Source organism: Mercenaria mercenaria, chromosome 15 (genome assembly GCF_021730395.1).
Source record: "Mercenaria mercenaria strain notata chromosome 15, MADL_Memer_1, whole genome shotgun sequence".
In the NCBI taxonomy this organism is placed as follows: Eukaryota; Metazoa; Mollusca; class Bivalvia; order Venerida; family Veneridae; genus Mercenaria; species Mercenaria mercenaria.
This window is the reverse complement of record NC_069375.1, coordinates 32,967,272-32,994,279: the sequence shown is the minus strand read 5'-3', so window position 1 is coordinate 32,994,279 and position 27,008 is coordinate 32,967,272. Positions and strand designations below refer to the sequence as shown.

Below are 27,008 nucleotides of genomic sequence, written 5' to 3'. Positions count from 1 at the left end.
AAGCTGCTGAACCTGCGATATTTCGAGAATTTTAAAATTTCTTTTTAGGGCCAATCTCCATATCAAGTTTGAGGGTCCTAGAGGGTCCTAGATTCAAATGCTGCATGTTTGTACTAGCATAACTATTTCTTACCCTGGAAGACTTAAATAATATTTAAAACCAATCTCATTGGATACTGCTGAGGTATATTCATTTACATAAAATGAAGGGAGGTAATTTGTCATAAATTCAGTCAAATGTTATCTACCCTGATAATCCGAGTCCATCTAATGACATTAATGACATTTCAAATCAGTAGCTTCATTGGTTACTGAGATACACCCATTTCAATTTGAGGTAATTTGACATAAAATCAGTCGATATTATTCACACCGATAGTCTCAGTCCAACTAATGACAATAATGAAATTTCAAATGAGTCTTATAAATACTTACTGAGATAAATCTATTTTTATAAAAAAAAATCAGGGGAGGTAATCCTGCATTGGTATATGCATGTAGAAGATACAAAGTACAAGATTTAACAACAATATATAAGAAAAGTATTCATATCGATAAACACTCAATCAAGAGTTATCGAACATGACTATTTCTTACCATGGAAGACATAAATAACCTTTCAAGCCAATCTCAATAGAAGCTGCTAGGTATATTCATTTACATAAAGTTCTCTTTAAGTACATTAATGATAATTCAAATAAAAACCCTTTTAAATTTCTAAGTTATACTACTGTTATGTCAGCTGTAGACGCAGCAACAGCAGCAGCAGAAACAACAACAACAACGACAAAAAATTATAAGCAATAGAAACACGACAGTGACTTAAATTGATATAGAGTATGTAAGTAATAGGTTAGGTGGGGGGGGGGGGGGGGTCAATATTTTATAGATACAATTGGGGGGTCATTATTTTATAAGGGGTGTGAGTATTTTATAGAAAAGGGGTCATTATTCTATGGGGGTCAGTTTACAACGTTACACCGGCGTAACCTTAACGTGTTTATTCAAAATTTTGATAATTCTTGTTATGTATCTGTCGTGCGAAATTTTTCATGTAACCGAGAGTAAAACAACAAAATATGTTAGTATGTAGGCAGTTATCTGATCTGACTATAGAGATCCATATAAAATCTTAAGTTGACACCTGATATGAATATATTTTGCTTCAGTGTATCTGATCATGTATTCAAACTCATGTCAGATCTTGTAGCCTGTTTGAAGAGCGACATGACGTCAATTCAAAACAATGTCAATGGTGTTTTTGTCTTTTGTGCCAAATGAAACATTTTTGCGGAATGCCCTGTAGTCTGTGCGACTAAATCTTAAACTTGATAATTTGATATCCCACGAGTATGTTCCCATTTTAAGTATTATAATAGATAAATAACCCCTTTTTACTGCATTTTGGCATATTTCATACGCTGCGTTAGCGTTCGACTAGACTAGGAATCATTCTATTTATTTCTACTTTTTAATAATTACTTACAAATGGCAATACTTTCAACTGAGGCATACATCAGGAAACATGAAATAACTGAAAACAGGAAAACTGATGTCAATCTACCTGGAGCTGTCCAACATTCTGTCAAGATATTTATCCGGTTAATACATCAAAACAAAGGCAATTACTTAAGTCATTTATTAAATATTTCCAACAAATTACAGGGAGCAGAAGGTCTGTTAAATCATTTTATCAAACCACATCTTATTTTATGTACTTACATTATACAACTAAGTGCGAGATTTACGCTTACCATGTTTTGTTATAATAACATTTTTATTAGTGGAACCGACCGACGTCTAAAGAAATTGTGTGAAGTTTTGAAAATTAAGGGGTTATTGTTTTAAAGAATACACGCTAATCCTTGCAGACAATAAAGAAATATTTTCATTAAATTCATCGATTTCATAAAATTCTTGTGTTCAACAGCAATTTCAATCAATCAATATTAAAGAACTACGGATGATATTCAAATATAACACGATTTATACCAATATACAAGCCTTTTGAAACAACAAATTAACAATTAACTTGAATTTTGTCGTACTATTCACAGTAATAGATGGTTATTTAAGAAAATATAACTTGGTTACAATAATATCCACCCTTTATTCATATTGTACTTACAGTAAGCATAAATCAAGTACACATAACATGAGTTGCTAATGTTTCGGGTTTCGTCATCATTATATATTGTAAAAATCATGTAGATGTAGACTGACACAGTTACACAAAAGATATCGTAAGAGAACTCAACACATGCACGAAAACTTATATACTAGTGCATAGTACGTGAATGATTATTATAGCATCAAAAGGCACTAATGTAGTTGAAAAGTCGTCGCAAAAGCAGCGAATTTCGGGTCTTGTGATGAAAACCAAAACTTAAAAGTTTTGAATTAAAATGCAAGTACTACAACCATTTACAATAATAGTTTTAGCCAAAGGCATACACTACACGTTGAGTTCAAAGATAACCGTTTCAGTTGATCAGCTGCGTTCAACAACGTCTTGTATACACCACTAGCAAACGATCTTTATCACTTTTAGCTGGCACCGTACATTGCATTTTCATATGATAACTTCGCTTGCGCAGGCACAAGCAATTCCTTCTTGAAACTTGAATTAGCATTTTCTATCACACTGGATGCTCTTGACTCCGGACGCACCATATTGAGGCTGATAAAACTACCTTCAGTTTCATTCCTTGCAAAACGGCGTCTGAAAGGGACATAGTTCACAAATATCGCAATATTTCTGAGAAAATACCAAACGAAATAAAAGTGCTAGGTTAATTACACTAAGTTTCAGCGCCTAATTATTTTTGTTTTGTATAAATATTTTTTACAAATAAAAGATTAGAAACAATAAATCATAAGATTGTAAACTTGTTTCCATGTTCACTGTTTTAACTTTGACCCAGATCACGTACTATTATACGTTATTTCAAACAAACGTCGATTTATTTCATTTCGTTCAGCTTAAGTCTTTTGCAATAAGTGCCATTGAAAGGGACACTGTACTTTGTGTTTGAACTTACCGCGCATGTTTCTTCCACAACACCAAAGCTGTGATGGCAATTATTATGCAGATGGAGATTACAGGAACAACAACAGCAACCACAAGCACAGCTAAAAATTTAAGATATTTTTGACACTTAAAAAGATAAAAGATTTCACTTCTATCAAAAACTCATGCCTGCAATATGAGAAGAGTCAAACTGTCATTCACACAGATACCTCAGTTTTATAGATATGGAACGAATATTCTATTCTCATTGCCTTATTTTTTCAATTTTTGTTTCTATGGTATATATAACAGAACTACTCCACCGGTAAAAAAACAATCAAGCAAATGTGAAATAAGTGAATAAAATCTCATATACTGACAATACAATTGATGAAGACGTTGTGAACATTTAAAAAGATATTTATCTATTTGAAACAATACTTTGATAAAGTATGTTCTTTTATAATAGTGACATTTAGTACTTCGATCAATGACAAAAGCTGTTGTAATAAAACTGGTCGTTCATAGTGTTAAATGTTTGTTACTTGTTTTATCATCTTCAGCATTTCCATTATCTTTGCCAGTAACTGTGCTCACTGTAGAGGAGTAACTCTGTATGATAACTAAAACAAGTAAAACTTTCTTAGAATGAAACATATTGCATTGGTTGAGCTACGAAACAAATTAATAAAATTGCTTCTAAACTCCTTATTGTAATTGTATTTAACAAAAATAGAAAATTTTCAGTTTGTTTGTGTTGGGTTTAACACCGTTTTTTACAGTTTTTCAGTTATGTAACGGCAGACACATGGTTCAGAGGTGGAGGAAGAATGATTTCAGACGCAATGTCTCTAATCAAACGTCACGGAGAACATACGTCCCGCCCGAGGATTGAACTCACAACCCCGCGATCCGAAGATCGGCGCTTTCCCTATTGAGCTTAGCGGGCGGGTGTTTACAGAAGGAGGGAAAGAAAGAACTTACGAAACAAAATGAAATACAGAGCTTACTTAATGGGTGGCTGCGTTCTTTGAATAGGACTTTGTCCCCGTTTATCATTTTGTTCATATAAGGGTAACATATTTCTTTGCTTTGTTTCAAGCATGAGTGAATAATTTTGTAGAACCACCAAACTTCCGCAATCCAGCTGTTTGGTTTTCTCAAATAGCGGCCAGAGCAGAAATCTAACCCAGATATGAGAAGCAAGTGATTCAAAATCAGCGGCTTTAACCAATATGTGCCACGGGTACCTATTAGAGGTAAAATACCTTCAGTCATATACTGCACAAGTTGACACGCATTTAGTGGTGATCAACTGATGAAATAAGTTATACGAAGAGACAATATCTTTCTTACCTGCACATTCTGATATATCTGAAGCACCAAAGGTTAAAGTTGTATACCCATCTGGACAGGGTAAACATTCACTTTGACCTTCCAGTGGCTGATACGTCCCAATTTCACAACTAAGACAATCGGGAAAGTTTAGTTTTGTTCCAGTGGCACATGGTGCTAAATATCAACAGAGATGTTAAATCAACAAAGATAAAAATAACAAGAATTTCGAAGATCAAACTTAATTACGGAAATTGCAAAAAGCATATTTATGGAATTTGGCGGCCTGATTAGCACGGTTGGTACAGTATAAGACACGATAAGGAAGTGGTATGTTGTAATCCACTGGTCATGTTTTCTCCATGACGTCTGACAAAATTTTCCAGGGCAATTCGTTTTGTATCTGTTATCAATGTGCGGAAATTTCCAAGAACAGGGAAGTAATTCAAACATACCAGCTTGACTAAATCTTCGCCGTAAACAAAATACCTCTGAAAAATTAATGACGTTATAAATAATAAAATAATCAACTGAATGTAACTGTATTATCTTAATGTATGGAAACAGAAAGACATACCACATAGTCCACCGGCTCCTGCGTACCCATCCGCACAGGTTACTGTCCCAGCAAACGAAATAGAGCTACTGTCTGATGTGTACTCCACTCCACCAACACTTACATCAAAGATGGCTGTTGAGTTGGTTTGTATAAACTCAGCTATCTCATTCATTGAACGGAATGTTTCCAGTAGCTCTGTCATCGCTGCTGTTTCTTGTTGCACATTTAATAAGAAAACATTACATGCATGTACATGGCAAATAAAATAACCATCTAAAGCATATCGTGCAGCAGCTGACATTTATATTTTTCCTCAATTTTTCCTCTTTATATGACCTCAGCCGGAGGTACCACATTTCTTGACATATACCAAATTTTCGTCTTGTATACAGCACTCCGGAAAGCTATCATGGCATGTTTTAAATGACCAGGGATATCAAGGTCTTAGATTAGAGTAATGGTGTTGATGTATAAAAGAACTGTCGTGATTTTCACAAATTTTACTTTCTAGCACCTTCACATCTTCACAAATCCTGAAGGTATTTATACAAAATCTGTACACCTAAAACAAATCGTGCAAGTTTGGTCATAGACCTGATATGAACTGTAGGCCAAGAATAATGTGCTCTTAATTTATCATTATTAACATAGTCATTTTTGTCAAATCTTACACTCGATATCGTTTATACTAATTAAGTTGTTATTAGTTTCAGCACATATACTGTTATTGGAAGTATTCTGGCGGGTGATATATGATTGCATCAGCTCTATTGTTTCAAAAGACAATTATACAATTAGCTGTTCTTGTGGGGAAAATTCAATACAAATTCATAAAAAGTGTGTAAGTTATGACGCATAAGTTACTTGTAACAAACACAATTATCATGTTATGCAAAATTATACTGATTTTCACGTTAACTTACATAGGTTACAAAAATACTTTTATAATTATAAAATTCAAAATATAGACACATAAGCTTAGTGATCCATAACAACTGTTTGAAAGTGTATCAAATATACGAGGGGCGTACACCTCACTCAAATAATTATTTTTTTACTTTGAATCTACTGATTTATATCAATCGTAAGGCAATCCGATTCCAATAAATTGCTCTATAATGTGCTGAAAACCGCATTCAAAAATAACCACCGGTCACGGTACTACACACAGAGTATCATTATTTATTCAACGCCCCTCGTATCTGCCTGAAAATGTTTTACTTGAAGAACGATTAAAAGTTAATATGACAACATGAAATATGTTTATATCATATATGACAACATGAAATATGTTTATATCATATACAATTAAAACCTATTAAAACCATGAATGTATGTAACAACAAGAGTGTCATTTCCCAAAATTCAATAAGAGTCACAGAGATAGTTTGATTTAGTTCTAATTGATACTTTGCAATTCAATAAGCTTTCTGACTTTTATTTCATTTACATGTATCTTTGGGGACACATGTACATTTTCTTTAAAAATGCAATTTTAGCAAGGTTAGTGCTCTGCTGTTTGGTTAAATCTAGGTCATTTCCTATTTTAAATGTGCCTCTGCTGTTTTAGCTAGCTGCATGGAATATGAAAAACTATCATAAGAAAGACCTTAGTATGAAGCTGCAAGAATAATTACAGGTTTAAACCAAACCTGTCTCCATCAATTAATTTCTAGAAACAGGATGTGTGTCGCTTCCTGATAGTGTTTAATTAAAAACCGGTATCAGCAGTTTACTTGTCAATGAATAGAATTCTGCCAACTATTGCCACAGTAAATGTGCCATATTATCTAAGATATAATGATAATTATGTTATCCATCTTGAACTTCGAAATTCATCGTCACTAATTATGTTTAAAAGTAAATTTAAGAAGAAGATCCATAGCATCGTTGATTCCTTCTGTAATGTTATAGGCGAAAGACGTTATTCAGTATATCATGGACGAACAACAATCAATTGTAGTACTTTAAACAGTGTCACTTATCTAAATCATTAAGATATTACTATAAAATAGACCAAGAGCTGTCTGAGGACAGCAACGTTCGACTATTTAACAGCCTTGTCAATTGAATGGATACAAAAGACGAAAAAGGGGCATAATTTTGTACAAATTCGAAACAGGGTTATGGAACCTGCACAGTGCTTATCAGCTCATGACAATGGACAAGTGAGTGAAGTTTCAATCCATTCCCATTAGTGGGTACTGAGATACCAGCTTACATACAAAACCAATTTAAGGGATCCATTCCCATTAATGGGTTACTTAGATACCAGCTTACATATAAAAATTTAACCAAAAACAGCTTGAACAAGTTGAAAAAGGGGCATAATTTTGTAAAAATGCAACGTAGAGTTATTGAACCTATGCACTGCATGTCATATTATGACAGTGAACAAGTGTGTGAAGTTTCAATCCATTCCCATTAGAGGGTACTTAGATACCAGCTTACATACAAAAACTTAACCAAAAATTTCTAAGTAGAAAAAGGGGCATAATTTTGTAAAAAAGCAAAATAGAGTTATGGAACATGTGCAATGTAAGTAAGTTTATCACAGAGAATAAGTGTGTGAAATCCATTCTCGCAAGTAGTTAGTGAGATACCAGCTTACATACAAAAACTTAACCAAATCGGGACGCGGACGCACGGATGAGTCCTTCTTTAAATAGTCGAGCTAAAAAGTGGAAACTCCACAGGTCCCTCAGCACAACAAAAACGAAAATGTTGCAGGCTCGGTTTGATTGCGCATGTTCACGGTAGGTAGTGGAAATCGATGCTACCGTCCACGCCCTCTATCCCCGGGTTGAGCGGAACTAAACATTTACACATGCTAAAAGTACAAAAACACAATTTAGAGACATCCGAAGATGTGTTCATACGGCGGCGCACATAAAATTTTCAGTTCCATGAAAAGCGGTGTATGGTTCCCAGTACAAATAATGGGTTATAAAGCCTTATTCGAAGATTATTTCTTTTAACGGCTACTTTTAACCTCTCTTAACACCACTTCTCTTTATAAAACGTCATTTTTTTCTTTAACAACATAATAAAGAACTAATTGTCCCGTAATAGACGTGGTTTCCCGAACAAATTAGATTTTATTGTGTTGGAGTGCATTAACTAATGTTGCAAAAAAACATGTTGCCCAAAATGTTTGTGTTATCTTTGTGTTCTATATGCATTTTGGTTTATTAATATGCTGATACTGTAGATATGCCAAGAGGAAAAAATGAATATAATCTAAATAAAAATGACAGATGTGGCAACTTTTATATTTATGTATTTCATTAGTTTATATGACTTACTCTCTAAAATGAAACATAAATTATTCAGGATTCAAGTCATGAAATGTGTATGCACACTGAAACTGAGCCAAATAGTTATAAACATGACTTTTAGAGAAGTTAAGTTTTACAATTTCACAATATAAGTCGGTCACGATTGATATAGGAAGCTTATATTTGACTCGGCTTAAAGGTAGGATTTTTATAAAATAAAGAGGAGATTCTATGAATATCAATAATAGGTTGACACCAACATGCATTAGTTGTACATCTTTTATCTATTGAGGTCACGCACGGGAATTAGTTGGAGGATCAAGTAAATGCATGTAATACAATCAATAAATCATCATTTGACATGGAATGTGAACATTATAACATACGTTTGAGTCAAACATTCATGGTTATTGTATTTAGTGTGCAGCTTATGTGTAGCTATAGCGTTGTATATAAATCAATAGCTAATTCTATAGTTTATATTTTTACAATTAAAGAAGATGAAAGGACAGTCACCTGTTCCGTTTGTTAAGTAATCCGTCAGTGCGATATCCCCATTGCCTGTCAGTTGTTTAGAAAACTGCAGAATTAATGTAGACGTAGTTGATCTTTTCGACACATTATTTGAGACAATTGAAGATTTTAATTGGCACGTATCACATCTGAGACCAATAAACTTCTGTTCAACGGATAATTTGACGTCATCCGCGTCGGAATCTGGAACAGTGTCTGTGTATCTTACACTAACTTGTGTTCCAAGTATGTCCGGAACTGTCACATCTGGATAGAAAGATTTTTATGTGATAAAAATACAGTGTTAGTCAATCTGGTTTACCGGCAGCGAGGATAAATATACATTTTGTACTCACAATAAATACAAGACTTTCCTAAATGGTGATATCACCTTCCATGACTTATAAATCATATTTATTTAATATCAGAATTGTTTTCGGTCGGTGATGGTTAATAGCTCAACATTTTTAAAGACATGTTTATGTTTTGACATTTTTTTAATGAAATTCAAATCATTTTGGTTGAGTTTAATATTGTATATGTGAGTTCCATTGCTAATTGTAAATTAGCATATTATGTAGAGTTAATCTGATTGATAGTGTCTTTAGTTGTAAAGTTATTTAATGTGCTGATCTTACCAACACATGCTGGCATCTTATCAGTTGGTTCCCATATATAACCAGTAGTCGGACCGCATTTGTATTTTTCATATGGTGTTTGCCCATTAGTAAAACCTTTTCCCTTTATGCAGGTCATGTTACATTCCATATCATATTCAGATAAGTTATCGATACATGTAACTATAGTACCGTATTTTCTGTTCAGTCTTGGACACGCTATAAAAAAGAAAATAAATCAAGCGTGCATTACAAGGGTAGGTATGTACCTTACACGCACGTGCTGCATGGATCTCGTTTTCACCGATTTCTCATAGCTTCGAGCGCTGGCAAGTCATTTTTGAATTATTTAGACCACCTTCCATGAAGCAGCTTGTCCATTGTACATTTGAGCTTAATTACGAGGAATATTTCTGACATTAAGTGAGCTCTTAATTCCGTAGAAGTTTCGAAGCTCAAGCTCCATACTGATGTTTCTGCATATAAACTTTTTACACTAACATACAAATGTCGAAAAAATAGCAAATTTTGCAGCTTTCAAGTATTTATTTACCTCTGTTCAGCAAGGGGGAAATTAGTGTTGACATTTTTGTACAATTGATCGGAGCCAATTCTTAGACATAATAACACGTACAAATGGGCGTGCTTTCAGCGCGTATTAATCGAATTATATTCTCACTAAAATTCTGAGTGTTAATTTTGTTGATTATTTATGTTTTGCCGCAATAACGTCGTTAATTAATGTTTACCGCAATTTTTCATCACGTTACCTCATATACTCGTCAATACATATCAAGTCTAAAATTTAAGGTTTGACTGTCGTTTAAACCACACTGGGGTAATTGGATTCTAGTATCCGCGGACTCAAGGTGATAATATATGTTTGACTGTGAGAGTTAAAACAACTGTTTTGACAATGTCATATTCGTGTATGATACATGCTTCTCCGATTTGCATATGTATACGTATACATTAGCATAATAAAATATTTCGCCTGAGAAAATGAAGTAAAATAATCAATAAAATATTGTGTCAGTATACTTTACTAATATAGCCCTGTATAATTCAGGGCGAGCTGACCGTCAGAAACAATCAATGTTAGCTCTAGTGTATTGTGCACCATGGATGATCTGCACAACTCAAAACACGACTTACCTCAGCTTGATGCGGGGTAAAATTAGTGTAAACCGGATCCATGCAGTATGTGCGAGTAATATGTGTACTTACCCTTGTAAAAGGTACGCTAATTCGCACAAAGTGTGTTCAAAAAACACGGACGGGTGCTTAGATAATTTCTTGCAATTAAATTTTCTACACCTTCCTACGAACATACAAAAAATTGTTCAAATAATACTCCTGTGGTATTGATGAAACTGAGCACCCGCCCGCTTAGCTCAATAGGGAGGGCGTCGGTCTACGGATCGCGGGGTCGTGGGTTCGATCCTCGGGCGGGGCATATGTTCTCCGTGACTATTTGATAAAAGACATTGTGTCTGAAATCATTCGTCCTCCACCTCTGATTCATGTGGGGAAGTTGGCAGTTACTTGCGGAGAACAGGTTTGTACTGGTACAGAATCCAGGAACACTGGTTAGATTAACAGCCCGCCGTTACATGACTGAAATACTGTTGAAAAACGGCGTTAAACCCAAAACAAAATAAACTGGTGAAACTCAACTGTGATGCAGTGATCCTTTCAGGATATTTACAGAACACCCCTCGTATTTTAAAATGAAATATGTAAAAGCATTGCATGCTTGGTTCATATACACATTTGTAAAACAAATCTGGATAAATTAAGGTTCTACATTTTAATCTTGTAAATAAAACGTGTCTAGATATACATTAATTTGAAGCCAAACTTTTGTGTATGTCTTGTAAAATTTAAAATTAGGTTCAAAAATCTTTTTAAAACAAATTGAAATTCAAAAATTCAAAATCCGTACATGGACATGTGTCATCACTGCAAGCCTCCATTTCTGTTTCATTTCCTTCACAATCTAAGCCCATATATCCCGGCAAAGGATTATTACATTTTCGTCTCCGGTAGCGTGTTCCACCACCGCATGTCACAGAGCAGCTGCTCCACTCCTGCCATTCTGACCAGCCTCCGTTGACTATAAATGAGTGAATAAATATTTGTATCGTAATAACTCACATAAGATTAATTGATCTTGTTTTGCTTTTAGCAATCATAGAATTTTACCGGTAACGGGTCGGTATTGATTTCACTATTACTTCCTGTAAATATCTGGGGTGAATGTCATTTAACAGCTGATTCGAACTGTATATTTTGATTGGTGGATGAAAAAATCAACAGGTTCTCGAATGGAATAGATAACATTTTCTTAAGGTGTGATCTTTATTGTTAGACAGTATAATGGAAATAGCTTGAATCCCCTCGGTAGAGAAATTGCGACAGAGTTCGACTACAAATCTGCCAACTCTGCAAATCTGATACGGAGTAATCTCCCGTAAACGATTTACAGCCGATTCGTCCCCTAGTCAACTCGTCACAATTTTGGTCATTTCGTATCGCCTTACGATATCAAAAATGGTTATTTCGTTCCCCACTTTTATGCCCCTCAATTTTAGTCCTATTTTTGTCAAGTTTCCTAGATTGTGATTAATATGATTATGATGAAAAATAAGTGTTTTGTAAAATATGTTCTACATAGATAACATGAGCACTTTACTATAAAAACTACATTTTATTTTGCTTTATAAATACCTGATCGTATGTTATTGACTAATGTGGCCGTGTTTTTAAAGATACTTCTTGTTTATCCTGCGATAACTGAGAAGTTTTGAAAGACATATTTCCTTTTTCAAAAGAAAAACAAAATCAGACATGATCCTTCGGTTCAAAAGAACAATATAGTAAGCTATGTATTCACCTGGTGGTTTACTGCAGAATGCACCAGTATACCCATCTTTACAGTCACATCTATATGTATCATTGCCGGAAACACACTCTCCATTTGCACATTGATTATCTAGACAGTAATCTGGTGGTATGTCGCAAAGATCGCCGGTTATTCCATTTTGACAAATACATTCAAATCCGTCGACTTTGTTAATACATTTATGAATACCACATACTCCTGTCTCACACTCGTCAATTGCTGCAGTTCAAGTATGTACATTATGATAATATATTATTGTTGAAAATTAATAAACGGGACATGGTGGTGTTTGGCATCAAACCAGTCAAATATGTAAAACTAATTGTAGCAATGACTATATATCTTTTAAAATCATTAAAACGTCCTTTCATTAGTCTTTAACTGAATTTAACACACAGTCTTTTGTAGCTTTATTAACTGCTGAAAAATGATAGCATAACTCTATGGCGTTTCCTACATAATAAAAAAGAAAAACTGCAAATATAATCTATAACTATGCTCTGATATATTATTAGCCACTGTGCAACCACAGCCCATTAAAATTCACAAAAAGATATACATGTCTAGAATTTATTACCAGAAGGCAGGAAAATCATGGTCAAAACAAAACGATTTTTTTTGTTTCGTAGTAGTTTAAAAACAAATTTATATTTATTATATCATATGACCATATTAAAAGAATGACATTTGCTCATTAAATAATATCAAAATTCAAATGTATTTTTGTGACTTCAATATAGAAATGATGATCATTGTTTAAATTTGAATGCAGTCTTGATATTAATTTACAACATATTTGTTTAAGCGGGTGTATTCTGCTAACAAAATGGAAAATATTGCCAAAATAAAGAGAAGGTGCAGGAAAATTGTAAGCGCATTATATTGTACAATCATGTACTTACGATCGCATGTCGTCGGAAATATCACAGAACTTCCCTGAACGAGATTTTGTAGCATATCCGTCATTGAGAATATCCTGTCCGTCGCAGTAGCTGCACATGACTGAAGCATCGAAGTTACATCTGCCTGATCTATACTTCGATTGTACAGGTTGACGCCAGATGTGTATAAACCTAAAATTTTAAAACAAAAACAAAATTGTTGTTAAATTATATAATAACACAGTATTACTTTGCTGATTTCCACATATCAATATATATATAATATAATATGTCATCTAAGTAATATACATACATGTACACACGTACATGTAAACGCAACCAATCGGGGATGTAAGCTATAAACCTACCAACTGGGAACTTCTTTATTACTGTAGCTACAGTTATCATATTTCTATCAACTCTTATTCTTACGATCTTAAAATTATCCGAGACTTTAGATTAAAGCTATCTTCAATTGTTAAGCAATGAGATTTTTCACATTCAGAGCGGGGAATTTTGTGTTTAAACCAATTGAGGTGAATGTGTAACAAACCGGGTGTTTGTGTATAGACGAAATGTGGAATTGTGTATTTCAACAAAACGGGGAGTTAGTGTAAAGACTAAATGAGGTACAATGGTATAACTAACCGGGTACGTGTGTAAAGTTGAAACGAGGAACTAGCTATTAAAATGGTGAATGCGGAAGCTCCTGTTACATATCATATATATGAGAAAAGACAACCGAGGGACTTACGCCATTTTAAACACTATTTCAGTTATGTCAGGTGGGCAGTTTACCCAACAATCGTTCCTGGAAAGATCAAGTACTAGTTCTTAAGCTGTCATCTTTCTTACATAAAGAGACCTGGTCGGTAGCAAGGATTGAACCCATGCCCCTTAATCAGTAAGTACTTACGAGTGATTTTAAGTCAGCGATTCTAACCACCCGAAAACAGAGGCGGTCAGACAATAGAGAAAGTTCTATATTCTGTATGTAGGTACATGTAGCACGTCAATCATTCGACATTCAATGAAAAATTGTCTATGTCAAATGTTAACATTAAAATAACTGTTTATGACAAGACATAGAACAATCGAAGAACAAACCAGACTCATGATGCAGAGACATAATAAAGCACAAAACAGTATCTGGTTTTATCAGTTTTGTGTTTAAATCACTTTCCATTGCCTACAGCAACTTTTGAACTTCGATATTATAAGATTCTTTCAATGGTTGTAGGTGCAAATAGGAATATCCGGCCTCGAGGGTAACTGTTTAGTCGGTAACGAGGCTCTCTGCCGAGTTACCGCCTAAACAGTTAACCGAGAGCCGGATATTTCCATCTGCACCTATTACCAGTGGTAGAATCTTTTTCTTGCATACCGGTTTCAAGAAATAATAATAAAAATAAAATCAATTGAAGAGCTTTCTTTTTTAGAACTATTTCTTATGGCAGTGTATTTAAAAAAATTATTACAAGTTCTCTTTCTACCCGGCTACCATCATTCTCTGGAATTCTTTGCCGGCTGACATTGCTCAAGCACCTACCCTGGACCAGTTTAGGCAAGGGGTAACCAAACTGGGCCAGGATTTCTGAGTGACCAGGCTGTTTTTAATCCTTTTACTGTACATTTCGCCTTTTTATTAGCACTATCAGCTTTTTCTCAAATTCTCACAAATACTTTATGTATTACTTTAATTCTCCTGTACATTCCTGCTTTTAAACTCTTATGCACTGACGCGCACCTGCATAAAATACTCGCAAGGGTGTCATGCAGTATTTATAGATAGATAGATAGATAAAGCGCGGGAAACCAACGTCCGTAAACAGGAAAGACGTCATGACGTTTCAAAACAAACAACAATGTTCAGTCCCGGTTTTGTTTTGCAGCGTAACGTTATGAATTTTTGATAAAATAACGTGATTTGAATCGAGAAATATACTATCAGGAACCAATAAGAACTGTCAAGGTATTGAATTTTCATTCCGTTTTTTAAATAGAATATAAATTACTACACAATTCTTTTACATATATGTAGTTCTTATACGTCATTTACAGCACGAGAGTCATCTTACACCACCCCGAGGTGTAAGATGGACTTTTCCAGCACCGGTAAAGATACCGGAAATCCCCGACTAGTTTGCAAGAATAAGTAATATTGTATGATTTAGTTCCTTTTTTATGTTTTAACTAAAAAAATTAATTAGGCATTCACAAATCTCAGGGCGGATACAGGATTTGGTGTAAGGGGTGCAAAATATTTGTAGTAGAACAACAGGAGGGTCCCTGGGCATGTCCCCATCTCCCCCTCCCCACCCCACCCCACCGGAACATTTTGAAAACAATAGATCCATCTGGTGCATTCTTGGCGTTCTGAGGTGCTTTTTTTTTGGTATTGAAAAAGGACAGGTTTTATGATAAAATCAACCCAAATAACATGCTACGTATAGTCCATGTTTTAATGACTCGTCAGACTTATTCTTGCTTCAGTATCTCGGAATGGAATATCTAAGCCCGATTTCTGAGGATTTTTATGGGGAGGGTTTACTAAAGTTTATTAACGTAAAATAAAAAACTTTATAGGAGCTCATGCAAACTTGTCGGACTTTTATTGTGCGAGCGTAGCGAGCAAGAAAAAATGCATTGTTTTACCCAAACAAAATTCAATTTGCTTATGCGAGCATAGCGAGCGAGAAAAAATGCATATTTATATTTTCACCCAGAACAAATGATGAATTACCTATGCAAGCGTAGTGAGTGAGAAAAATGCCCCAATACCTGGATCCGCCCTTGAATCTGTGCTAAGCAGACAATTTATTTTTCTTTTAATTCTACTCGTTCAAAAGACAGAATTAACAGTCAAACATATAAGTGTGGTTCCTTTAAAAACCATTCGGATTAACGAAATCATGCATACAACAAAAACACAGACAACTTATTTGGATAATCTCCCAATCGGCGTAATATTCAGTATATTTTTCAGTTGTTGTGTTCCTACATTTAAACTGTGTATTATTATATATACATTGTATACATTATCATGATTTAAACTATAGTACCGTTTGCTATTTAATAATGATAAGTTTCAAAAAGATAAGGCATTACAAAAATGACGTTCCCAGAGTAGGATATCAACTCATGACAGGCTTGAGACGAAAACAATAGTAGTAGGTAATTAATTTAAATAAGATAGAACTGAGGCAAACACATGACTCTAAATCAGGAAGAATGACAGAAACAAAGCATTTATTTTTATTTGCGCTTTTCTCTCCGATAACAGGTTAACGAAAACTTGATTTTCTTAGAAAAATGAATTTTGCACTTATTTAAATGCAAAGTAAAATTTTAGGTTCGATATGCAGAAACAGGAAATGAAAATCGGGGAATCTTAATTCAAACTCCGCAATGACTCGCAGTCCCTGACTTTTGCATGAGAAACGTTATTTCTTGCCCAGGAAAATAGCAATCAATATTAAAAAAAGACTTAAACAAAGTTTACAGCATCTCCAGTCATAGTTATTTTATTTCCAAACTATTTTCATATATAAAGGTTTTGTTTTATCTTTTTTTAGAAAACCAGGCTTCAGTAAAACGTTGACTTTACATAGTTAATCTTTCAAAATTTGTGAAGGTCGTGTGAATCCCACACTCGGAAAGTATTTTCCCCAATTTTGTGACGATTTTTCCTTTAGAAACTGAACATGATTTAATTGCAAACAAAACTATCTGGAGTTTCGATCACGAAAATGTATATAAAGTAAAACATTACAAAGGTAGGAAAATGAAAACTGAAGCAACAGCTGAATTTACCGCAAAGTTTATCAGTACTCTTTCAAAACAAAGTACATGCAGAAACGGAATGCTCGTGTAAAAATCATTCTGATCAAGGAAGATTAAAATGAAATCAGTCTTAGGTATTTTAAATTCATGATATTCTTGTTTTAATCAAAACATTTATATCGTAAGTATTTTTTTGATTATTATATATTTGTGTTTCCCTCAATGCTATTAATACCAGTAAATCATACGTATGCCACTGTCAAAACTAGAGATAAATATACTTGCACCCATAATAAATACTGCGTTAATGTGTCATCGAATAGGGAAATGTCTTATTTTGTGTCGGTCAGTTACATGAGTGAAGTATGAAATAACCATATATGTAACAACGAATAATATCGTTATGTATTTAAAAGCTTGATATTCAATAAAATCCTTCAATCGCAATAAAATTTCTCTGTTTTCAAGTTTCAATCAAAGTACATGTATAATAAGTTGTGAATTCATACGATGCGTTACATATTTTATTTTCTAATACCTCGGGAACTCATCTGTAGAATACTGTGATTGTTTTTATTTCATCAGCACTGTCAGTTCAATCATCAATAATTTTCGTTCTTTATTTCCCCAAAATACCACATAAAATGCTACTGCAATAAACGCACAGTGTGATATATCACTGAATGAACAAAACTGATAAGCAGGTGAGTGAGGTCGTTCCCACCCCGTCCAACAAACATAATTTCTTAAAACGTTGTTTTGATCAAATTGAACTTCTACGGACCTGAAGTTGAAGAAAATATCATGCGCAGATATAAATGTATGTCATACTCATACTTATTGTAGAATGATAGGAATGTCAGTGACAGAAAAAAAAACTCCTTTTGGTTAATGAGCATATGCATTGTAAAAATTACCCTTGGTATGTCAGTAACGCACTGAGACTTTGAGCTTTCAAACTTTGCACGTCAATGGCTTTTGTGTAACAACTTAATAACTTATAATGCTAAAAGCGACAGTTTATAAAGATAAGACGCTTATTAAAATATAGCAAATTCATGATATAAGTTTTAAAATAGTTTGCTTCAGGTTGCAGAATCTGGGGACAATTTTTCTGTAGGATATATCTTTTCGTTATGTGAACATCAAATTTTATTTTATTTTTTTTTTTTTATTTATTTATTTTTTTTTTTTTCTTTTTTTTTTGCATGAGAATTGTTTTGCTGTGATTCCCATGTGTTTAATTGATGTCTCACGGTTTCTATATTTTTTGCCAAATGATCCTAAACCCGTGCAGCCGCAGCATTATCATTTTATTTGAACCGTCGTGAACTACAATTATTTCGGACATGTACAACACACGTTATAGCCTATGCTTTGTTGAAACATTTTTCTATCATGAATTTCTAGACTTGGCGATCGCTAAACAAAAATCGCGCAAAAATAGCATGAAATTCCCGTGTTAAGGTAAATGCACGAGTTAGCTATGATCTAGGCTTTAGAATTTTCAAGTGTTTAAACAGTTTTAAGAATGTATTGGTGTCAGATCCTTGTGTCATTTTCTTTGATGTGTAGTAGATAAAATCAATCAGATAATGTACTAATGTTATGATTAATGTGGTCTCTAAATTTGACAAATACTTAATAAAATAAAACTGTATTAAACTATTTCGGCTTTGTAGTATTCACTACTCTTCAACATACGTAGATAATTGCGTAACAAGTTGACAGCTGCTTATACATGTATAAACATCGTAGGAGGTAATGACATAACAAATGCTGTTTCAAATGCAGCACAGGATTTTGAGAGGTAATAGTATCTTTTTTACTTTTGGGACATTTTTACATCATAGATTTCAATACATATAGGTTTTATTATTTTCACAAGTTCTTAATCAGTATTTTAAACGTACTGGAGTCAGATCCTCATATGCATTTCTTTGATGTGCAGTAAATAATATCAATAAGTTAATGTACAAATGTTGTTGTTCTTTTTTTACAAATAACGAAACTGTATTAGAATTCTCTGGCTTTGCTATATTAATTACTGTTGTATTTACATAGGTAATTGCATTATGAGCTGAATATATGAACATCTTTGGAGGTAATACTACATTTATTTTTTCAAATGCAGCGCGGTAATTCAAAAGGAATTAGTATATTTTAGTACCGCGCCTGAAGTTGAATTTTGTTAAATGCGATGAATATATACAAAATGTATATTTTGAGTAGTGTTCCTGTGTATTATAATATTCTCAGTTTAACATAAGTATTGTCAAATCTAGTCATTAACTTAGAAATAAAAGCGCATGACACAATAAGCCGGAGAAGATATGCAGTAACATAAATATATAATACTGTCTTGTGAACGTAAAAAGATATTTAATTGGTAATTGATGAATTAATCAACATAATCTTTTCACTCATAAGCTAATAATGACGAAAGCATTATGTCAAATTAGTGAAAATAATTTAAACCTTTGTGTGTTGTATACAGGTAAACTGGGGAACTGCAGTAAATGGCGAAAGATACACACCGTTGTAAAATTCTGATTGTGTGTGAGATATGTGTATGACCAGAACCGGCGTACCAGGGAATAAATTTCTATCGCTCAGAATCAGCTCAAATTTCGAGGTATGACTAATTTGAAGGTCAGGAATAACGTGGTATTGTTAAGATGAACTGGGGAATTCCCCGGTTCGAGGCGTATCCCCAGTACGTTGGTGTGTATTCATACGAAATTACCCAGTTGGCACCGTTTACAAACTCATATATACATACATACATACATACATACATACTCCAAATTCAGACCAACGCCATTAAATCTTACACACTTAAGGAAACGAATTCATAAAAGTCTTTTTCGAAGACTTGTTTTCGAATCCTATGTATAATTTGCTCATATGTATCTAACTGTATGTATGCATGTATGTACTCATTGTATTCGAAATAAATATTGTTTCAACCAAGATATATGAATTGGAACTTGTTTGCGCCTGTTGGCATTTAATGTCTCGAATTGACGATACCACAAAATACATTGTACACAAAAATTAGCGTCCGCCATTAATAATAAGTTCGCAATTTGTATCTGAGAGTTGATGTAACAGTTTTAAAGTATCAAGAAAATAAACTTTCAATATTCTGTTTTTAGCTCTATGGCTGTGCTTGTGGTGATCTGTGCTTATTGTCTTTCATTTTTTGTTTACATTTACCCACCCTATCCTTGCAATAATTCACTTACAAATTTGATTAGAATATCGGGTGTTTATACGGCAAGCGTTCTTATTAATGCCTTATTTATTCTAATACTTTTTGATGTTTCTGTGATCGAATGAACACTTAAAAACATTACTATTGTATACGTGAACTGTAATGCTGAATAAATGCAATTGCCTTTAGATAGATTTTCCAACTCCACGTTTCCTCGTGATATTGCTCTTGAGGGGTCAATTATTGCTTGCGTTTCACTTATGATCAATCTTCCACCGCCATAAAACTGCACACTGCCTGACGTAGTATCGAAACTGCATGCAATATGTGTCCACTGGTCTTTTTCTAACGTAAACTCACTTGTATTGTAAGAACTGTAAAAATAATCCCGCTATATGAAACTATTTACGTAAAGTTATTATTTACCACTCAAATGATAATTACAAATAATGCTGAACGTTGAGTATCATCCATTTCGATAAATACACTACTCTGCTTATGAATTTTAGTAGGGGATATATTGTGCTAGCTGTAACATACAGTTGATACAATAGTATGCATATTATTAATTAACCAATTCTTCGGTTGAAGTCAGTCGAATATTCAACAGCTTATAAATCACAGTATCTGTCAATTAGTTGTGTTCTTTGAAATCAATAAAGTTCTTACGTACCTAGATCCAAATACAACATAAACATAGTCAGTAAATGTTATATTGATTAAAACGCCAGATGAGTCGCTGATATATATTGACAGACGGTTATTGTCAAGCTCAACTGGTCTGAGCCATAGTGCTAACGCCATGACTGCCGAATCTTTTATTTCAAATGTGCCAATTTCGGATTGTTCTTCTAATCTGCCTATAAAAATATCAAACGCCCCGCATTTTCCCACAGATGTACTATTTGTTTTGTTGGTCGCGGTACCATATGGACATGACTCGCAGTTTGTCTGACCTAGAAGAGGCTGATAAGTACCAACTGGGCAAGCAAAACATGGTTCCATAGATGTGCTTGATATAAAACCAGGACTGCACAGCTCTAAAAATTGAAATAAATTCGTCGTGGGTTTATAATTTCCATTAACAAACTTCTTACAAACTATTTTTTAAAATATTTTAGAACTGTTGTAGTTTGACTTTATTAGACACATATATAGAACATCTACTTCTCTCCCAATTGTATTTTAAATATCGAACGATTGTAACTTAGAAATATCTGACAAGAAAAAGTTGTTTTTGTTTCCAAAACGAAGTTCCATCAAACAGATTCATTCATTTTAACTATAACTTTGATAAAACAACTCTCACTTTTACCACACCGCGTTTAGACTCAGTGTTGTTATATGTTCTCGTCCTTTGGGATAAATGAGTCAATCCAATGAATTTAAGTAATAAAAATACGCTCAAGGCAATACTAGGGGACAATACAATGTGTTGAACGTTTCGTTTCGTTTCGGAAAGATGCTCTGACTCTAACTGAGTCTGAAATTATTTTGCTAAGCTGCAAGATCTTCTTTCGTGTTTTACCAGGTATTTTGGATTGAGGCATACAGCAAATGACGTAATTTTATTACAAATGACTTTGCTTGTTATACTTACTTATGCAAGCTGTTTTGTTCTTTGATCCTTCATACAGTGTGCTATATCCATATGGACAAGCATCACATGTTGTCGCAGCTTCATGGTCCATATATTCACCGATATTACAATATTCACACATGTCTGTTGTTGTATTCAAGTAAGTTCCTCTGGGGCATGGTTCTGTAAAACAGTAATCAGATATGTCTTTATAGAGAAATGGTCTGTAATTAAGAAATTACGCATTTTCTTAATAATACGGTTCTGCAGTTTAAAAAGAAAATGTTTTGCCTGTAAGAGATATACTTGTCAGATAGCAATGTGTTACATTCTTTCATAATAAAGTTTTGAAATATTTAACTGAATATGTTCCTTTGTTATAACATTTTGTAATATAACATTACTATTTCAAATTCTGAGGTTCCTAGTGCCTAAGCATACTTTTTACCATTATATATAAATTATATATGAACTAAACTTGCTCAAACACATTTTAAACCTCAGGTCAGTAGAAATGGTTGTGGTTACTTTGTTTATTAATATGTCAGCATAATTAAATAAATGATTATGTGCTATCCGTTCAAACATCAAACTAAGATAGATTAGTAAATGCATTTGAAGTTAGCCTGAAAGTCTGCAAAATGGTTTGAAGTGTATCTTATTAATTTGACATTAAAACTTGTATTTCTTTCATACAAGATGGGAGTTTCTGGAGCTTTCGCCGGTGATAGGAAACTTCATCTTACATCTAGGATGTAAATTGACTCTCGCGCCCTAAATGACGAATTATGAAGAAAATTTATGTTGTCGTTTTTTGCAGTAATATTTATTGTTTTACTTGAAAATTGATTAAAACTAAATACATAATAGTTCTGTTTTGTTCGTTGAAGTATTGTTTTCGTTTCATTAAACGTTATTTTACCGACATGCTTAATGTTTGACTGCAATGATAAAACCAAACCGAAACTTCACATCGCTGTTTGCCTTTGAAATTCCATAACATCCTTCTTGTTTATTTATCTTGTTTTATTTAAATATGCTACTAGACGAAACCAGTACTACAAACAAAATCTTTAGTTTTTAATTTTAGTTTTACTACAATTTGCTTGTTACGGAAGAGAATATCGGCTGACGGTTAACAGTACATGCGGTTACTCGATACAGCCTCGTTACCGCAAAAACTCTCGTGTCAGAAGTTTCCGTCTTCACCAGAAGCCAATGAAAGAATATTGCACGTTGATGCTTGTTTTAGATAAAACCAAAAACATTAGAGTAAACATAACTTACTGCAATTCAAACTTCCGAACTCAAATTTATATCCTGAATCAGAACACACGAATTCCGGTGAAGCATCCGACTTGAAAGCATCGGCGGATATAGTTGAATTTAGAATATCAAACTTTCCTTCGTTAATATATACTTCTATCAATTCTTTGGCGTTGTCAAAGAATTCTAGAATGTCAAGATAATGTGTTTCAGCTGTCTTGTTCCCTATATCGAAAACTACCATTATATCAAATGTCACGTTAAAGGTTTCATCTTGGCGTTTGTGAATACTGTGACCTATATCTCTCTTACGTCTTCTTCCAGAATTCGTACCACATACAACAACAATATTTTCAGCTTTACAAGTGTCTGGATCTGGACAAATTGATTTGTCAACATCTTCTATTACACCTTTCAGGTAATCAAGAACTTGTTCTTTAATCATTTCTTTGATTGCTTCATCATTGCAGTCCCCTGAATATATAAGTTTAGCCGGCAGTCTCGTCCAAGAAAATACTGCCTCTTGATAATGAAATATAAAGATAAAACAAGCAAATAAGAATAAACAAAAAGAATTTTCCATTTGTTATATGAACGTATTCATGTAAGACTTAACTTTGACTCGCCACGACAGACTGAGAGATGCACCAAAACAAAGAGAAAGTTCTTTACTTACTTAATAAAGTTACAAACCTTTTCATTATCAAAGTGATGACACCTTTAAATATACAAAGTCTGAGACTGACTATTACAAGTAATAAATTGTAAACGCGTTGACAGGATCTTGGTTTTATATGTTTATTTCAAATCTTGTATATTGTGTTGTAATATACCAGCACGTATTATTCACAGTTTCTACAAGATCAAACCCTTTCCTGTTCAACCATATGTACATAAGTGTCGACCCTTTTAAATTTTAACTCAGAGTAGGAGTTTTACATTTTATATTATCTTAGACAAAGAGACTTGTTCAAACCGTGTAAGCTATTAATTTTCTTCGTTGCTGTCAATTTTTCCAGAGTATCTTCATATATACATAGAGGATATTTGTTTGTTTTTTCGTGAATATGGAATATATCTCACTGAGAAGTGAGAAAATTTCAAATATTTTCTCATTTCGAGGTGAGATATATTCCATATTCACAAAAAAAAACAAAAAAATTTTCTTTTTATTTTGTGTTTAATTACGTTGGGATGTGCATTTTGCAAGAAATTTTAATCTCAGCGCGGAAAAAAGGCGCGCGTAAACAGATATGACGTCAGACGTGTTTTGACGTTTAAAAGACGCACACAACATAACGTTTCATTTTATTTTATTTTTAACGTTATGAAACTCTCATTAAGTAAAATAATTTGAATCGAGAAATATACTATAAAGAACAAAGTGCGACTACAATGTTCATCCTGTTTTAAGCAAATAATTAAAAAATTTATACATAATGTACAAGTAGATCGGCAGCTATATCTCTCACTGTATGAAAATATAGATTTCTTATTTTCACAGTGTGAGTGATGAGAAATAAAAATATTTAACTGATAGAATACAGTATTTCATTAGTTAGCATAAATGAAAGTTTTTATTTACTTGAAATGTAACTTTAAGGAAAATGGCTATGACTAACAGTTTTTTATATGTAAGTATAAATGTGTGTACAATTCATCTCAGAGAAGGACGGAAAAACAATGGATGGATCACAATTACAATAACAAAGTTCCCTCATCGCAAGTGAAAACCTAAAAAGATTTTTGCAAGTGACAGGAACGTCAGAAACTTACATTAAAATAAAAAGTGACACAATTTTTGCTTATTATCTACTATATTAAAACTGTTGATTCCTGTCTTAAGGATGTACATTAATGTCTATAAAGTAAAAAAAGAAATTTACATAACATATTTTGGTCACGTTATTTATATTTTATATTTAAGTAGACAATACACTTTCAAATGATACCAAAAATATATGAGCTTACCAGGCATCAATATTTAATATATTTTAATAGCAATGTTATATGGAACTTGCTTATTTGTGGATCGGATACCTTACGATTGAAAAATGTTTTGAAAATCTTAACGTCAGAATTTTTTGTAGATCTAAATTCGTTTCGTTTTGTTTTTTCATTGAAAATAAAGCGTGTGGGGTACTTATGTCAACATGTAAAAATGAAAAAAGACTTGTTAGTGACATTTATGCTCATGTAAAACAAAACTGAATCAACTTATAGTAAGCAAAGAAATGAAACCTACGTATACAATCTGGAAATGAAGACAAGGGGTACCATTCGCCACTGTCTTGACAGGTTAATCTCCCTTGGAAAGCTTTGGTGCCTACACTCGGAATATCGTAACCTTGTTTACACAACATGACATGAAGTGGCCTGGCGTTTACTGAGTCTGTTGTAAAAGCCCCATTATCTGGAGGATCTAACGGTGGACAGGTAACAACTGAAACATAGACACAAACATATTTTGTCGGCTTTAAAGTCAAATATGTACACTTATACTACTCGCTTTTGACATAATTGTCCAAGTAAAGTTTATAAACTTGTACCATATTTGAAGTATCGCAGGATTTTAAGTTATATTTTATCAAAACTATAAAATAGCTTACGAACGTTTGTACTGGATATAAGTAAATTATTTTTTTAAAAACGAAATAAGTTTTACCTCTGGGTCTTCTTGAAGTGGATATTGTGTTTTTGCTGTATAACTTAATTATACATTTACTACGAGTGCCTATGATTTTTTTTAATACAAAACATCAAACTTCTTATTCAAATATTATGTTTTTCATCTTTATAACAATTTCATGGTTAACATATTTCAGCAACTTCTCAAAGATCAGCACCTTCACAAAAAGGCTGCCTTTCGGAATCCCAAACCCATACACCTTTGTCAGTTGTTCCGTTTCGTTCACATGTCAAACGATCTGAGCCATTGATTGGGAGATTTAATTCACATCCAAGGTCACAAGACAATCCGTCGTAATATATTGTGTCGCTGCAGTTGTAATTAATAAATCGAGGTTTGTCCAGTGCATCTACGGGACTAGTAGAACACTTTATCACTAAAAATATTGAAGACAATACCACATAAATGTAGATACGCTTAGACATTCAAACATTCAGTGTCATAATATATACTTTCTCAGAGAAATTAAAATCGAACGCTTCAAATATTTTAGATTGTTGCCACTGTTCCCTCTTCAGTTACACGCGTGCTTGTCTGAGGGACAGCGCTGTCTTACTACGAACACAGAGCTTTAAAATAGCATCAAACAAAAGAAAACTGTTTACATTTTCAGCGTTAAGATAAGACTGTACCTTTTACTTCCAAAGTGATGGTACATTTTGACAACGCTGGCAATGTATTCCCTTCGTCATCAAAAGCTTCATATGTAGCATAGTGATCACCTTCCGGTAGTATATCCCCCTGGGAAATATTCGACAGTTTTCTTATGACTGGATCTGGATCTACATTGTCTGTAGCCGACGGCTCTTCCCAGGTTACAGATGTTGTGAAACTACCTCGTTCAGCATAAAATATTTGCGGCGACAAACAATCAATATTTGGAGCTTCATTGTCTGAGATTAAATATATAAAATAATACATATGAATTTGGATTAAAAAGGAATATAGTATTTGTGACATAGATATCTATATTTTTACGTTGTTATATTAATATCATGAATTAAATATTGTTGATTTTTCGACGAACATTAAGATACATGCTGTAGACTACTCTGGGAAAATATTGCTACCTACAATACGTACCTGTACAGGTGACGTCCGAGTTCTCTATTGACCATGTCTGATTTGCTTGACATTCCATTTTCAAAGGGCCATTACGCTTAAACCCACTCTCACATTCGAATGTGCAGACGGTTTTGAAAGGATACATATTATCGTCACACACAACTTTTCCATTGGTTATGTTGAATGGTGGAGGGCACTTGACCTCTTCACATTTAAAGAAATGCATCATTAACAAATAACTTATAATATGAATCATAAATGTATTTCACAGTACTTAATCAAAGTTTGAATTTATATTGATTTTCCTCTTG

General features: G+C 33.5%; 2 protein-coding genes across 3 annotated transcripts in view; one reads left to right on the top strand and one right to left on the bottom strand.

Annotated features, from left to right (window-relative positions):
• The window catches only part of LOC128549011 (uncharacterized), a 128,738-nt gene that overhangs the window by 32,183 nt on the left and 69,547 nt on the right, over window positions 1-27,008 (top strand). The window lies entirely within an intron of this gene.
• LOC128549009 (uncharacterized) lies at window positions 1,970-26,903 on the bottom strand. Of its 2 annotated transcripts, XM_053524944.1 has the most exons (18): window positions 26,716-26,903; window positions 26,265-26,525; window positions 25,790-26,008; window positions 25,189-25,386; window positions 22,965-23,465; window positions 21,699-21,860; window positions 20,772-21,138; window positions 20,282-20,472; window positions 13,120-13,290; window positions 12,209-12,436; window positions 11,258-11,428; window positions 9,334-9,531; window positions 8,699-8,962; window positions 4,923-5,117; window positions 4,367-4,522; window positions 3,556-3,633; window positions 3,042-3,132; window positions 1,970-2,722 (listed from the first exon to the last, which is right to left on the bottom strand). In XM_053524944.1, the coding sequence occupies exons 1-18, from the start codon at window positions 26,840-26,842 to the stop codon at window positions 2,548-2,550; spliced, it is 3,753 nt and encodes a 1,250-aa protein (XP_053380919.1). In that variant the 5' UTR covers window positions 26,843-26,903; the 3' UTR covers window positions 1,970-2,547. The 2 variants fall into 2 exon arrangements, with proteins under 2 accessions (XP_053380919.1, XP_053380920.1); XM_053524945.1 differs by lacking the exon at window positions 3,556-3,633.

What these genes read in the sequence shown, in the direction of transcription:
- LOC128549009 (XM_053524944.1), bottom strand. Translation starts at nt 26,842, where the DNA reads ATGTATCCTTTCAAAACCGTCTGCACATTCGAATGTGAGAGTGGGTTT. An exon ending in GTTGGAAAATCTATCTAAAG is followed by an intron (nt 13,291 to 20,281) that starts GCAATTGCATTT and finishes TTAAAATTTTAG; the next exon opens with GTTTATACACATCTGGCGTC. An exon ending in AGATATATCAGAATGTGCAG is followed by an intron (nt 3,634 to 4,366) that starts GTAAGAAAGATA and finishes TACTTGTTTTAG; the next exon opens with TTATCATACAGAGTTACTCC.